This window comes from Dromiciops gliroides, chromosome 4, assembly GCF_019393635.1.
Source record: "Dromiciops gliroides isolate mDroGli1 chromosome 4, mDroGli1.pri, whole genome shotgun sequence".
Lineage (NCBI taxonomy): Eukaryota > Metazoa > Chordata > Mammalia > Microbiotheria > Microbiotheriidae > Dromiciops > Dromiciops gliroides.
Genome location: NC_057864.1, coordinates 415,372,491 through 415,387,525, shown reverse-complemented (window position 1 = coordinate 415,387,525; position 15,035 = coordinate 415,372,491). Strand labels below are relative to the sequence as shown.

General features: G+C 39.5%; 1 protein-coding gene across 1 annotated transcript in view; it reads right to left on the bottom strand.

Moving 5' to 3' along the window:
• The window catches only part of FAM120B (family with sequence similarity 120B), a 136,108-nt gene that overhangs the window by 78,808 nt on the left and 42,265 nt on the right, over window positions 1–15,035 (bottom strand). Inside the window, exon 5 of the mRNA XM_043962356.1 lies at window positions 11,211–11,312. Within this exon, the coding sequence (XP_043818291.1) occupies window positions 11,211–11,312 (102 nt within the window). The remainder of the gene's footprint in view (window positions 1–11,210; window positions 11,313–15,035) is intronic.

Here is a 15,035-nt window from a genome sequence, read left to right as displayed (position 1 = left end):
TGTTTTTTTCATACTAAGAATTGGTGAAACATTTGCCTTCTGAAGTGAACTTCTGCCTAGCCTTAGAGGTGTTCTGCTTTTCCTTTTCCCAGGGCAGATTTTCTCCAGTACTTCTGAGATCTTTCATCATGAAATGAATTACTTCTTCCATTGAGGGGCAAATGTTTACCTCTATTTCCTATTCCCAGTTCCAATATGGCTATAAGACAATTTTTGAAACCACAGTTTCAGTTTCTCCAAAGTATCAATGCTGGATAAATCCTCTATGGAAGATTTACTGAAAAGCATGGATGAAAAGATATATGCAAGAAGGTGTGGAAAGATTCTGATCTACCCCAGTGAAGAATCTCCATGATGATGAATAACATGGCAGATTTATCAAAGTGTTTGAAGCTATGGAGAAGCACTCATCTCAATCCAATATAGGCTCTGAAATAATACTCAGAGCCCTTCAAGGAGTCTTCAGAAGACATGTAAACACTAATACTGTGTGGTTGGGCAGGACATCATACATGGCTATACTCATCCCATCTTCATACCACCCTAAGCCACACTCTCAAAAGGGGCTATGGATCTGTGCTCATATTCAGTGTTGACTGCTTTATAGCAGTGCTACACATGAAATACATATGAGAAAATCTAATGCATACAAATATGGAATGCCAATATTTTAGAAAAATGTTTGGGAAAGGCAATGTTTTCTCCACACAAAAATCCACAGGATAATTTACAGGTAATCTATGTAACATTCTCCTCAGCATGGCTAAATATGAACCAAATTTTCTGACTCTTATATACATATATGGATATACACACATATACATATGTATATGTATAAAGCTATCTATCTCTTTTTATATCCAGACATATAGATATCTTTATACATATGAGACATAACATTACTTCCAAGTTGAGAACTTTGTATAAATGACAAACAAATCAACTATTACATACCTATTAGACCAAATTTATACAGGTAGCTCTCACTTTACACAAATCTGATCTGTGAAAATTCAGATTTATTAAAAAAATAAACCAATAGGAAATTATTTATTTGATGATGGGATTACTATCATTGCAGTTTACTATTTCAATTACATAAAATGAGGTATGTCTGTGATATCTTGTTCAAGAAATTCACTGTCAACCTCTATAAATAACCTAATAAAACAGGTCAATAAAACAGAAATATTTGGAATAAGGCAAACGTCAAGAGAATGAATGCTATTCATTTATTTGTTTTTTGTTTTTTTAGTGAGGCAATGGGGGTTAAGTGACTTGCCCAGGGTCACACAGCTAGTAAGTGTTAAGTATCTGAGGCCGGATTTGAACTCAGGTCCTCCTGACTCCAGGGCCAGTGCTCTATCCACTGCGCCACCTAGCCGCCCCGAATGCTATTCATTTATAACCATTACTGGGAGAAACTTAAAACTTTACCTACAAGCAGCAGGTTAAATGTGTGTGTGTTTTTTTCTATTGTGTTTTATGTTTTGGAATAAGGTTTAAACTCTTTTCTAAAGAAATTCTGAAAATATTTTAACTAATGCCTCTTCCAGGATTATATTGTTCAGATATCGTGGAAATGGCATGAAATGGTATCCCCAAAGAGCCTATTAGCTGATGCTCTCATACTCGGACGAATAGAGAATTTCAAGGAGTAATAAACTGGCATGGTAATATGGCAGATTCAATTCCAGTGTTGGAAGCACCTCACCTCCTGTTAAAGGGGCATAAAAGCACTTTCTTGGGCCTGGGGCTCTTTGAAAACCACACCTGGCTTCTAGACTAAAATGATGTTCCATTGGGCTGACAAAAGGGTTTGTCAAATGTGGATTTTACCAAGGAATTGATTGGTTTAACTTGTTTCAGGTGGTACTAGGGAACAGGGCTAAGGAGGTATAAAAACTAACCTAATCCTAGGCTCTTGGCCAAAAATAAAGGCAAAGTATCCATTTTATTGGGTATACAGTTTGGGAAGGAAGAGTTTCCTGTCCTCTGCTAGCCAGGTCAGCACCTTCTGGACTGTTTTGTGAAGGAGGATAAATATAATAGAAATGTTAAGTGCAGGCTAGACTGTAGGAGACATGTTTAAGTGCCCAGAATCCTGGGGGAGAATATAATTTGTTCAGGAAGAAAGAACCTTTTCAGATTTCACTGAATCTTCATAGCCAGAGATATTTTAACATTCAAATAGTTTATGTATTATCTGTCACATGGAATAGGGGTTATACTTGTTTTACTTGGTCCCAAAAGTCAAACTAAGAGTGGTAGATGTAAATTACAAGTCAGGGTTTGGCTCAATATATAAAAAAACCTTTCTAATAATAAAATTTTGTAAAAGCAAAACAGGCTGCCTCACTCGTCAATGATCTTGCAAAGAGGACTTCTGGCAGGTGTTGGCCCCAGTGACCTGTGGGATTCTCTCTAGATCCGACTACTAAAGAATAATATAGAAAATGCTGTTTGACATTTACAATTCTTCGCAACCTGGGCTCAGGGTCCTCTTTCTGCATTTCTACACACAATTTCCCTTCATGCACACTTTAAAAACAAATGTTTCAGCACTTTTGTGTTTGGTGCTGAGTCAAAAAAACCAGACTAGAGGGAGGTGTATCCAGTCACCTCGGTGAGCTTGGCCTCTAACTTTGGGATGAGGGAGGGATCTCCTGCCCAGTCTGCAGACTCACACCTTCTTCGCGGAGCCTTTGAATGAGATCAGGTGATTTGTCACTGGAGATGGGAACTGCCATCTGTTAGCCTACCTTCCCAGCCTGACCACACACTATTCCTCTTCACACACACTGTGCAGCCGGACTGTAATCCAGCCGAGGTGATGTTCCTCTTCCTTTGCACTCCTCTCTCCTCTGTACTTAGGCACTGGCTCTTCCTTATGTCTGTAATGCACTCCTTCCCCACTGCCATTTTCTCAAATCCTCAGTTTTCTTCAAAGGGTCACCACCTTTTATATGTGGCCTTTTTTGGTCTCCCAAGCTGGCAGTGCTTTCCTCCTCAAATTATCTTGCATCTATTTTTTTAGTTTTCAATAGTATTTGATTTTCCCCCAATTAGATGTAAAAACAATTTTTAACGTTTTTTTAAAAAGTTTTGAGTTCCAAATTCTATCCCTCCCTTCTTCCCCTCTCTCCTCCCTGAGACAGTAAGTAATCTGATCTAGATTATACATGTGCCACTATGTAAAATATTTCCATATTAGTCATTTCATCTTACACATAATGATTATGAATTTTCTCTTCACTGACTAGCTTTTAAATTCATCAGGGGCAAGGGCTATCCATTTTTGTCTTTTTATCATCAGTGCCAAACACAGTGCTTGACAAAAAGAAGGTGCTTAATAAATAGTTGTTGATTGATTAATCCTTTCTAAGTCTGAGATCTACCCCACCTTCCCTTCCGATCTTGAATCTGACCTGCTACCTGATAAACTCTAGGAACTCTTTGGTGTGGCTCTGGGTAAGAGAGATATGGATTGAAATCTTGGGTCTGCCATACATTACGCATGTGACATTGGGCCAGCTCTCTGGCATCAGTGTGACGGACCCTCAGGACTGGAAGGTACTAGAGAGGTCATTTAGTTTAAACATACCTAATCAAGAATCCTCTCTAGAACAACCTGAATGGCCACACAGCTTTTGCCTGAAGATCTCTAGTAGAGGGGAACCTACTATCTGGGGTAACATTTCTTTTGAATAGCTCCAATCAATCACATCTGACTGACTCAATGAAAAAAGAAGATATGATCTTATCAAGTGAAATTGCATGAAAGAAAATTTATAACTATATGCTTTGCCACTCTACCCTAAGGCCCATGGGACTTTCTTTCGGGTTTTTTTTTTTTTTTTGGTGAGGCAATTGGGGTTAAGTGACTTGCCCAGGGTCACACAGCTAGTAAGTATCAAGTGTCTGAGGCTGGATTTGAACTCAGGTCCTCCTGAAGTGCTTTATCTACTGTGTCATCTAGCTGCCCCCCATGGGGTCTTTCTTTCTGACTTGCAGCACTATGCTAAGGTAAGTACAGGTGAGACAAATAGAAATTCAAGAAAGTCTCTACTTTCAAGGAGTTCACTTTCTTATAGGGAGAGAGAACACTCAGAGGGCTTCTGTTAATAAAATCATATCTATTTCTGATGTCGAACCATTTGCCAATACCAAGGATTTTGGCAACGAGAATCTTGTTTGCTGGGTCCTCAGTAGCTGTGGCTGCAGTTGATGGGTTGTATCTCCATAAGTGCTGTTCCCTTGGATGAAAGCTTCGAGGGCTGGGTCAGAAGCAGAGCCAGTGGCCTTCCCATTATTCTTGGGCTTACCTGCCTACTAGCGGTAACTGGTTGACAGTTGGTGCTCACGGTGTCAGGGATGGCAGCCCTTCTGTTCCCCTCATGATGGCTGTGGGGAGCCGAGCTGGAATCAGGGCTGGTGGTCTAGCGGGCCCTGCTATTTTGGAGATATTTTTCCTCAAAAGGAAAGTTTTTCCTTCCATCATCCTTAAATCTTCCCACTGGGGACAAATAAAACAGGTCTAATCCTTCTTCCATAGGACAGCTCTTCAAATGCTTGAACAAAGGTATCAAGCCTCCCCTAAAGTCTGCTCTTCTCCAACCTACACATCTCGAGTTCTCTTTACACATGGAAGTCACCTCCACTGGACACAATCTAACTTCATCAATACCCTCCCAAAACGGTCGCATGTACTCAGAACTGAACTCAATCCTCCCGATACTGTCTGACCAGGGCAGAATTCAGCAGGACTATCACAGATACACTCTTTTTGTTTCTGTGTGGTGTCTTCTTCATTTGTCTTTGTACCCCCAGTTCTTTGTACATGGTAGTAAGTAGATGAGGTATATTGATGTTCAAGGTGGACGAGTACATCTGGTATGATGGCTGGCTGAGCCCTTTTCAGGGCTGCTCTGCCACTTTGGGTGTCCACCTCGTACTCAGCTCTCACCCGTGACTCCAAGAAGCTGTACCTCGTGCAGTGGCCACACCCCAGTAAACCATCTGGGCAGACAGGTTAGATTGGATAACCAATGGGCCACCAACCTATTGGTAAGTTAGGAGAGTGTCTACCCCAAGCATGGGAAGGCTCCCCCTGGTGGAATGGGCAGATGAGAGCAATTTGTTCCAACTGCCATGAAGATGACTGAAACAGGTACTGTGGAATGCTTAGAACTTGGTCAGACACTGAAGATGCCAAAGGCATCCACCACATCCGTCCCGATTTTTGTCCTGACACTAGACTTGGATGACTCTGGAAGAGACAGTGAAGCTGACAAGTTTATGTGACTCTGCCTCACTTATCCAATTTATGACAAATCAAGACATTACCCATGATGTCATTGGTCTTCTTCAAAAACAAGGACAGGGCAGCTAGGTGGTGCAGTGGATAGAGCACTGGCCCTGGATTCAGGAGACCTGAGTTCAAATCTGGCCTCAGACACTTAACACTTACTAGCTGTGTGACCCTGGGCAAGTCACTTAACCTCAATTGCCTCACAAAAAAACCCAAAAACAAAAACCAAAGACAAAACAACAACAGGTAATTAATTGATGCTGGCTGGAAAGATGGGAATATTCAATGTTGGAAGGTTTGTGGGAAAATAGGTAGACTAATATATAACTGGCAGAGGCCTGAATTGGTATGAGCATTCTGGAAAGCCTTTTGGGGGTCAGGCAAAGAAAGCAATTAAAATGCCCATACTCTTTGATTCCACTGAGAGGCATAAACCCTGAGGAGGTCAATGATGAGGAAAGAAGTTCTCATAGGCACCAAAATATTTATAGCAGTAGCAAAGAACTGGAAACAAAGTAGAAACCCATTCATCAGGGAATGGCTAAACAAATTGAAGCACAGCACTGTAATGAATTTCCTTCCATTTACACTGTATAAATCTTGTTTGTACAGTTTTTAAAAATACTGTTTCCCCTATTAGAATGTGAGAGCCTTTCTTTGTAATCCTACAACAGTAAGTGATACATAGTAAGTGCTTAATAAGTGCTTACTGACTGACAGTTGATTATTACAGAGCTATAAAAAATGATGAATATAATGAATACAATTAAGTAGAAAAGACTTATCTGAACTGAGGTAAAATCAGAACCAGGAATACAGCATTCATAAAGTCTACAACAATATAAATGAAAAGAACAACATCTACAAAACGACCTAATCATTTTTCTGAGATGACATATAACTATTAATGATCAATTTTTGCACTAGCTGTGTGACCCTGAGCAAGTCACTTAACCCTCATTGCCCCTCAAAAAAAATGATCAATCTTTGGATTTAGCCATTAGATCAGGTCTGAATCTGTCTGTCCTAAAGTCTGCATACCTCTCCATACTTTCCACAAAAACAGTATAAGAAACTTTTGTCTAAAATTGTACTAAAAGCCAGGTAGAGAGTGTTTATTGCAGCAGTCCACCCTCTCCCCAACTCTCATATAAAAGACTATTAACCTTATCAAGAGGAGGAAGCAAGGTTTGTCTGGTACACCTGTTCTTTTTTTTTTTAGTGAGGCAACTGGGGTTAAGTGACTTGCCCAGGGTCACACAGCTAGTAAGTGTTAAGTGTCTGAGGCCGGATTTGAACTCAGGTACTCCTGACTCCAGGGCCGGTGCTTTATCCACTGCGCCACCTAGCTGCCCCGTGGTACACCTGTTCTTGAAAAAGCCAGACTGACTTACTGTAATCACCATTTCTTTTTTCTAGATGTTCACTAACCTTCCCTTTAATAATATCTTCTATGACTTTGCCATGAAAATCAAGCCCACTGGTTTATAATTGCTGACTCCATTCTCCTTTCTTTTTTGAAAAATTATTCCAACATTTGCCCTTCTCTGAGAACACAGCAGTCTTCCAATTGTCTATGATCTTTCACAGATCCCTGACTGGATCAGCAATCTTTATCTGCCAGGTTCTTTTCCCCTTTCACTTAGTGACCACTTAGGTCAGAGAGATATTGTCTTATGTCTCCCTCCTTAAGCGGGGTTTCAACACCCAGTTGGCCATTTTTTGTTTTGTTCTTTCTAGTTCAAAGATTGTTCTCTTTAATATATAAAACAGAGACAAAATAAGAGTTTACTAATTCTTCCTTTTCTTCATGGTTTATCTTTCTATTAAACCTGAACAACAGGTTCTACTCCCTTTTTTAATCTTTTGTTTTCTCCAATAAATTTATCTTCAGTCTCCCTACTCCTCCCCCATTGCCTTTTAGTCCTTAGCATCCCTTGCCAGCCTCAGCTCATTCTGAATACTGTCCCTCATCTCTTGCCAAAACTTTGGCCTGAATGACTCCAACCACTCACCTCCTTGGCTTCTACTCACAAGGGGATAAAGGCTGCTATGGGAAATATCACAACTGTGCTGATTGGGTATGTTACACATTTGTGTTATCCATCCTCAACTGGGCCTTCACTGCAGCAAGGTGGTCCTCTTATTCCTCTCTAATTGCTTCCCTGTCTCACTCCCCCCAGAAGCTATTCTAAACTTTTTCTGACCCCTCTAGCCTCCCCAAATTCCCTCTTTCTTCTCTTTCTCATCTAAGGACCTTGCCTCTTACCTTCCTGAGAAGTCAGGCTCACTCTTCTCCCATTATCTCCATCTCAAAACCTCTTGACATCATCTCCCACTCTCTCCTAATTTCCCCAAATCTGAAAAAGATACAGTGTTTTTCTTGCCAAGGTCAAATCCACTACCTGTGCATATGATCTCCCACCCATCTTTTCCATGGCACTGCATCCTCAACCATCTCCCTCCTTTTAAATCTTTAACCTTTCCCTATCTGATTCCCCTTCGACTGTCTTCAAACATGCCCACATTTCTCTCCTTCCTAAAAACCTTCCACTACACGCTGTTATCCTTTCAGGCTGTTGTACGATGTCTCCTCCCTTTTGTATTCAAACTCCTTGAAAAAAAGCTGTTTATAAACACTGCTTCTGTTTCCTCTTCCCTCTACTGCTCCTCAACTATGTCATCAGATTTCTAACCTCACCACTCAACTGAAACAGCTCTCTCCAAAGTGACCAATGATTTCTTTTTAATTTTTTTTTTTTAGTGAAGCACTTGGGGTTAAGTGACTTGCCCAGGGTCACACAGCTAGTAAGTGTTAAGTGTCTGAGGCTGGATTTGAACTCAAGTACTCCTGACTCCAGGGCTGGTGCTCTATCCACTGCGCCATCTAGCTGCTCCTGACCAATGAGTTCTTTTTTGTTTGTTTGTTTTGTTTTTGCAGGGCAATGAGGGTTAAGTGACTTGCCCAGGATCACACAGCTAGTAAGTGTCAAGTGTCTGAGGCTGGATTTGAACTCAAGTCCTCCTGAATCCAAGGCCAGTGCTTTATCCACTGTGCCATCTAGCTGCCCCCCCCCCAATGATTTCTTAATGGCCAAATCTGATGCTCTCTTCTTAATTCTTCTCTTTCTCAACCTCTCTGCACACTCTGACACAGCTGACTACTCTCTTCTCCTGGATACTATCTCCTGTCTCCTGGCTTTTACTTTGACCTGGCTGCCTTCTCCTCAGCCTTCTTTGTTAGCCCTTCATCTGGATCCTGGCATCTAACTGTGAATATTTCTTAAGGTTTTGTCCTAGGCATTCTTAACTCTATATATTCTCTTGGGAATCTCAACAGTTTCTGTGGTTTTAACTATTATTTCTATGTAGATGAGTTACAGATACATGTGCACATACACATACAAAAATAGACACTATATACATATGTATGCATGTACTATTGAGTTCATATATACATTGTAAAAATTAATTATTAATAACTATAACTAACCTAGAAAATTATGTATAATTGGATTTATGAAAAATTATAAATTTAGAAAAATTATAATTGGGCCACAAGTCCTTTCATGGTCGCCATTAAAATGTGAAAATATTTTGTTAACTAGGGCTAATTTGGGGGCTGAAGCTGATTGGAGGACTAATCTGGGGACTTTTGACTATTTGGCTATCTGACTTCGTTAATTTAATGCGGGCTGTTTATAAAGTTCCAACACACTGCTCCACTCCCAAATTGATAAGCAAAATATTACGAAGCCTCTTAACCAAATAATCAAAGCAGAGTTTATTTATGAGATACTGTTGAAAATTAAGAATACAGGAAAATAAAATGTACAACCTGACTGCTTTCCTGTGGTCTCTTTCCACTGCGTCTCTTTCCCACCTGCTGCGCTTTGAACTTCTTAAATACAGTAAGGGCCTTAGCCGCACCCGCCTCAGGGCACTCAGGTCCTTTATTCTAACTCTGAGCCCCTTTCACTTTGTAAATCCTAACTTCTAACTTTCCTCTCCTTACTGCCACTGCTGAACCCCTGTGTTTCTCTCTCACCGACCTTCTGTCTGTCTGCTCTGTCAGTTTGCCCTTTGGCCTCTCTTTTGCCTGCTCCTAGTCCTTCTCCTCTTCTCCTGCGTCCTTGTAGCCCCGTCTCTAGTCTCCAATCTTTGCCGTCTCCTCAGCTGCCTCTTGACCTCTTCTTGTCCGTCTGAACCCCTGAGTCTTGTCCGCAGGCCTCCAGTCCTCCTGTCAGCCCCCATACCTTGTCAGCCCCGTCTCTCCTTTTCCGAACCGAACTCTCCTCCATCCTTGTCCGTGCCCCCTTCAATCTTGTCTATCTAGTCCGTCCTTCAGTCAGCCCCCGTCCTGAGTCTAACTCCCAGGTCTATATATACCTTTTCTTCTCTCCACTCAACTCTTGGGGCTTCCTTCGCCCCCACAGACCAAGCTAATCCGCCAGCCAGGGCTGCGGCTGGTTGAGGGGGGTGGGGTGCACTCCCACTTCACGTGCCTCAGCACAGGCTATCCGGAATCTTTTGGATAGCTCCGCTCAGGTCGGAGGGAGCTGGGGCTTTTTTTTCCCCCCAGCTGTCTGACCTGGGGTCTTGTACAGCCCACGGGGCTTTTTCGCTCAGCTGAAGCTGAGGAGGAGGGGGAGAGACCCTGAGGGCCTAAGGCTTTCTAATCTCAGCCTAAAGGTAGGGTCCTCAAATCAAAATAAATTTCCACAACATGGATCTATCTATATTATGATATACATATGGATATAAATTTATATATGTGTGTGTATTTATGTGTATATATGTGTGTACCTATAATGTTGTTGTTGTTGTTGCTTGTCCTTTGTTCTCAAGGAGAACCATGACATCAGGAAGTGATGCCATGACTTGCATTCAATAGGATTTAAGTGAGAGAGGGTTATGTAAAGTCACCAGCCTCACTCTCTCCTCCAGAACCATCTGGGTCCAGATATATATCAGGATGACTGGATATGGACTGGATATGGATATTAAGGCAATTGGGGTTAAGTGACTTGCTCAGGGTCATACAGCTGGTAGTGTTAAGTGTCTGAGGCTAGATTTGAACTCAGGTCCTCCTGACTCCAGGGCCAGTTCTCTATACACTGTGCCACCTAGCTGCCCCGATATGTGTGTGTGTGTCACACACACACACACACATATACACATATATACATTCAGTCACATGTCTCAACTCAACAAGTCTGAATGATGCCTATGGGAGGCAGTATGTTGTGTAGACTTCTGAAGCCACAGATTCTATGACAGGCTCCTTTCTTGAGCTCTGTCTGTTGTGAATTTCTGGACATCTCTACTACTATTCTTCTATATTACAGTTATTCTCTATGATCTCTAGCTTGGGAGATACACAGGCAGCTTTCCCCCTTTTCCTTCCCTTTTCATTTAAAACCCTTCTAATTGGTTTTGTGAGGCTCAAGGCAAATACATTTTTGCCTGCCCTTGTTAGGTATACTTCATCCATGGTCATCAGCCCAACACTCTCCTATTTTAAGCCCTGATTCAGGAATTCAAATCTCCATTTTCAGACACTGTTTTCTTAACCATCTATACCTATAAAATGAGGATTGGACTAGATAATGTTTCTAAGATCCTTTCTAACTTCAAGATCCATTATTCTATGAATCATAACCTATTTTTTCTCCCTTCTTCCCTGTTCTCAAAATTCCTTTCCTTGGTCCCATTTTCTCAACCCCAACATAACTACTCAGTTCAACACGACACTATTTTTTTTACTAGGTTAAAGGCTAAAAGTATTGGTAATGTATGGATATCTTATATTTTAACATCTGATCTTTTTTGTGAGGTAGTCATCTTGGAGCTACATAGTCATATTAAATACTTGTAATAAAGTTAATTTTGATCCTACCTGGAATGTCTAGTGTTATGGGTTGTACCAGTTCTGGCTGCTTCAGCTCATTTCCAAAGTACACAAACCACTCCTTTATCATGGGACAGGATCTGCAAGTATCTAAAATAAAGACAATTGAATCAAAAAGTATTCATAAGCATTGACATTCATTACAGTTGGGAGTGTGATGAAAACACTTGGTGTTTCCTATCTATTTTTCATAACCACAATAGGTGGCTATGAAATAGGTCCTATTGTTGTTGAGTTGTTTCAGTCATGTCCAATTCTTTGTGACCCCATTTTGGGGTTTTCTTGGCAAAGGTTTGTCATTTCCTTCTCCAGTCCATTTTATAGATAAAGAACTGAGACAAGCAGGGTTAAGTGATTTGCCCAGGTCACACAGCTACTAAGTGTGTGAGGTTAGATTTGAACTCATGAAGATGAGTCTTCCCGATTCCAAGCCCAGTGCTCTATCCAATGTGCTACCTAGCTGTCCACAGTTAGGTCCTATTAGATATTCTTTTTGAGTTCCCATATCTAAGTGTGATGAAGTTATTTTAGTAAATCAATATTTGACTTTCTGCCCTCAGAAATGTGATACTTTTCAAGCCCTGGATTTGGAAGTCTGATCTAGGTTCAAGTTCCACTCAACCACGTACTAGTTAAGTGACACCAAGCAAGTCACTTAATTTCCTCTCAGTTTTTTATCTGTAAACTGGTCCAATAATATTGGTCTTACAAAAGAGTTGTGAAGATTGTGAATATGAACACTCTCTAAACCCCAAAGTGCTATATTTTGTGATACATTTGTAAGATACTATTTTTTTAAAAAATTGTTATAGTTATGAAGTATTTTAAAAGAAGTTAAAATTTTCAAGTCTTAAAACTTTGGCCGGTTTTTGCAATGAGAAAACATTTCTGAGATACAATAATGTAAAAGGCAAGAAAGATAAAAGTCTGAACCACCAAATAATATGAAGAAAGCACAAAATATATCAATAACTGATTTGGTCAATATTCTCTCCTTGTTTCAACAATTCACTTTTTTTGTTTGTTTTTTTGTTTTTGTTTTTTTTAGTGAGGCAATTGGGGTTAAGTGACTTGCCCAGGGTCACACAGCCAGTAAGTGTCAAGTGTCTGAGGCCGGATTTGAACTCAGGTACTCCTGACTCCAGGGCTGGTGTTCCATCCACTGTGCCATCTAGCTGCCCCCAACAATTCACTTTTTTTAAAGTCAACAAGCTTTTGTTGATAGCCTTTTCCTACCTAAGGGCCTTTTAATAAATGTCTCTTGATTATTAGAATTAAAATTGTAGAGTATTTTTTTTAAATGGGTACCTTTTGTTTTGGAGACTATACTTTGATGTGATTTCATCAATGTGGGTATTTCTCCCCATTTGTGATGCAGATAAAAATCCAAATGCTACTTTTCATCTTATGCAATTCTTGTCTACATTCACACATACATCCTATAAAGGGGTTAACACAATGTACTAGAGGCCTTCCTCGGCATCTCTTGAGCCTGTTGATACCAGTGAAGCACATAGAATGTTTATCACTTATTCTGTATACATGAGCTACCTATTTCCTTTTTTAGTTCTACATCTTCCTGATGAAAGTATTTCTCCTGCACAATTCTGAGTTTTGTTGCCTTATTTAAAATCTACATGGCAACTATTAGCTTTTAAAGAATTTCCAACTTATAAATGTCATAATTTTCAGTCAATTTCTTTAAGTGTCAAGGAGAATTCTTTTTCCATTTATTTCCATTTACTTTCCCTAGCAAATAGTAATACTTTAATATATACTCTGTTCTTCTGGTTTTGCCTGTTTTCTTTTTGTATTATTTCATAAAGGTCTTTCTGTATTTCTTTATTTTTCCCTGTTTGTTAAACTTAATTGCATATTCCATAACATGATGTACCACCATTTATTTTTAAATTCCTCTAATTTTGGACATTTAGGTTGTTTTCAGTTTTTTGAAATTACAAATTTTACATAGTCCTAGAAATGCTAGCAAAGGCACTTAGAGAGGAAAGGAAGATTAAGGAGATCACATCGGTAAAGAACAAATAAATTACCCTATTTGGTAGCAGAACTTAGAAAACCCCAAAGAATCAGCAAAGACTGAAACATCAGCTTTAGGGAGATAAAATGTTAGCTTTAGCAAATACTAGATCCAAAACTATACTACAAAGTCACGGTTATCAAAACAATGTGGCATTAGGTAAGAAATAAAGAGGTGTGGTAAAAATTATTTGCGGTAAAGATTAATATCGAAAGTTTTAGCTGAATCATTTGAGAGGGGCCAGACCTGGCCCACCCTGAGATTTCAAGTGCTACTGAGCTGCTTTTGAAGGACCTCCCCTTTTGGGGAGGAAAACGCGAGGAACTTCTGGAATGCCAACTCTAAAGTGATGTCAGGAAAGGAAGTTCACTCTCTCTGGAGGTTGACTTAGTCATGGTGGCATGCGCGGGGAGTTCAGGCTGGTGGTTTCCGGGGACCTGGCAGAGCATGTGTTTCGTACTCTGTTTTGGGTGACTGCTAAGTTACTGCAGACTGACTGGGTTGGTGACTTAATAACGGAAAACCCTAAGCTTAGTGTTAAGACTATCTATCTGTGTTTCTACTTCCTTATTTCCTTAATTGGTTTCACCTTTGTGGTCTAATTAATTCCCAAGCAATAAAACCTGATCCTTTATGAACTAAAGCTCAGAGGCTCCTTTTCTTATTGGCCTGGGAAGTGTGTGTATATATATATATATATATATATATATATATATATATATATATATATATATATATATATATAAAAGGGAAAGTATAAAAGGGGGAGATTAATGCTCCATATATCCAATTTTGACTCTCACAGAGGTTTATCACAGATTTGGAAAGTATGCAACAGAAGCAAATGAGCACAGTAATCTGGTGTTGGATAAACCTAAATATTCCAGTTATGGACATAGTATATCCCATATATAATATTTAGCTGTACATCAGATATTGTGGAGAGACTGTGATCTGTCTTTGGTATAACAAGTACAACAGCTAGCATTTATATGACACCTACTATGTGCCAGGTATTGTGCTACATATATCTTGTCCCCTTTAGAATGGAAGCTTCTTGAGGACAGGGGCTGTTTTTCTTTTTCAAATGTTTTCTTTTTCTTTGTATCTCTACCACTTGGTACTTGGTTTGGAACATAGTAAAAATTTAATAAATGCTAGTTAATTGTTTTGAAGCAGTACTTTTTGTAGTGGCAAGGAGGCTGGATGATTAAGGGATAACTAAACAAATGTGGTATGTGAATAACGGAATATTAAGAAGAAATGAATCTGAAGAACACAGAAAAGCATGGGAATTCTTATGTGAACTGATACAAATTGAAGTTATCAGAATGAGAAAAATTATATACATGATGACCACAATGTAAATAGAAACAAAAACAACAAAAGAAATGGAATGGAACATAACTATAATGACCATGTTTAACCCTAAAGAGAGACAGGAAAGTGTGCTCTTGCCTCACTTCTTTGCAGAAAGGAAGGAATATGGGTATAGAACAATTGTAAGTACTATCAGACTAAAGTCATGTACTGTTAAGTACTTTTTTCCTGTTTGTTTAAAATAAATGTATTAAAAGGGTTAGTTTTCTGGGTAGGAGAGGGAAAAGTGATGTATTTGGAAATAAAGATTATATAAAAGCAAAAAATAGCAATAAAGACAAAAAACCCCACATATTTTACAGAGAGGAAAAATTAAGTTTCTATATTTGTCTTCATACAAATGTGGTTGTGATTTTAAAATTCTACTTAATTTTGAATTGTCCAAGCATTTAAAA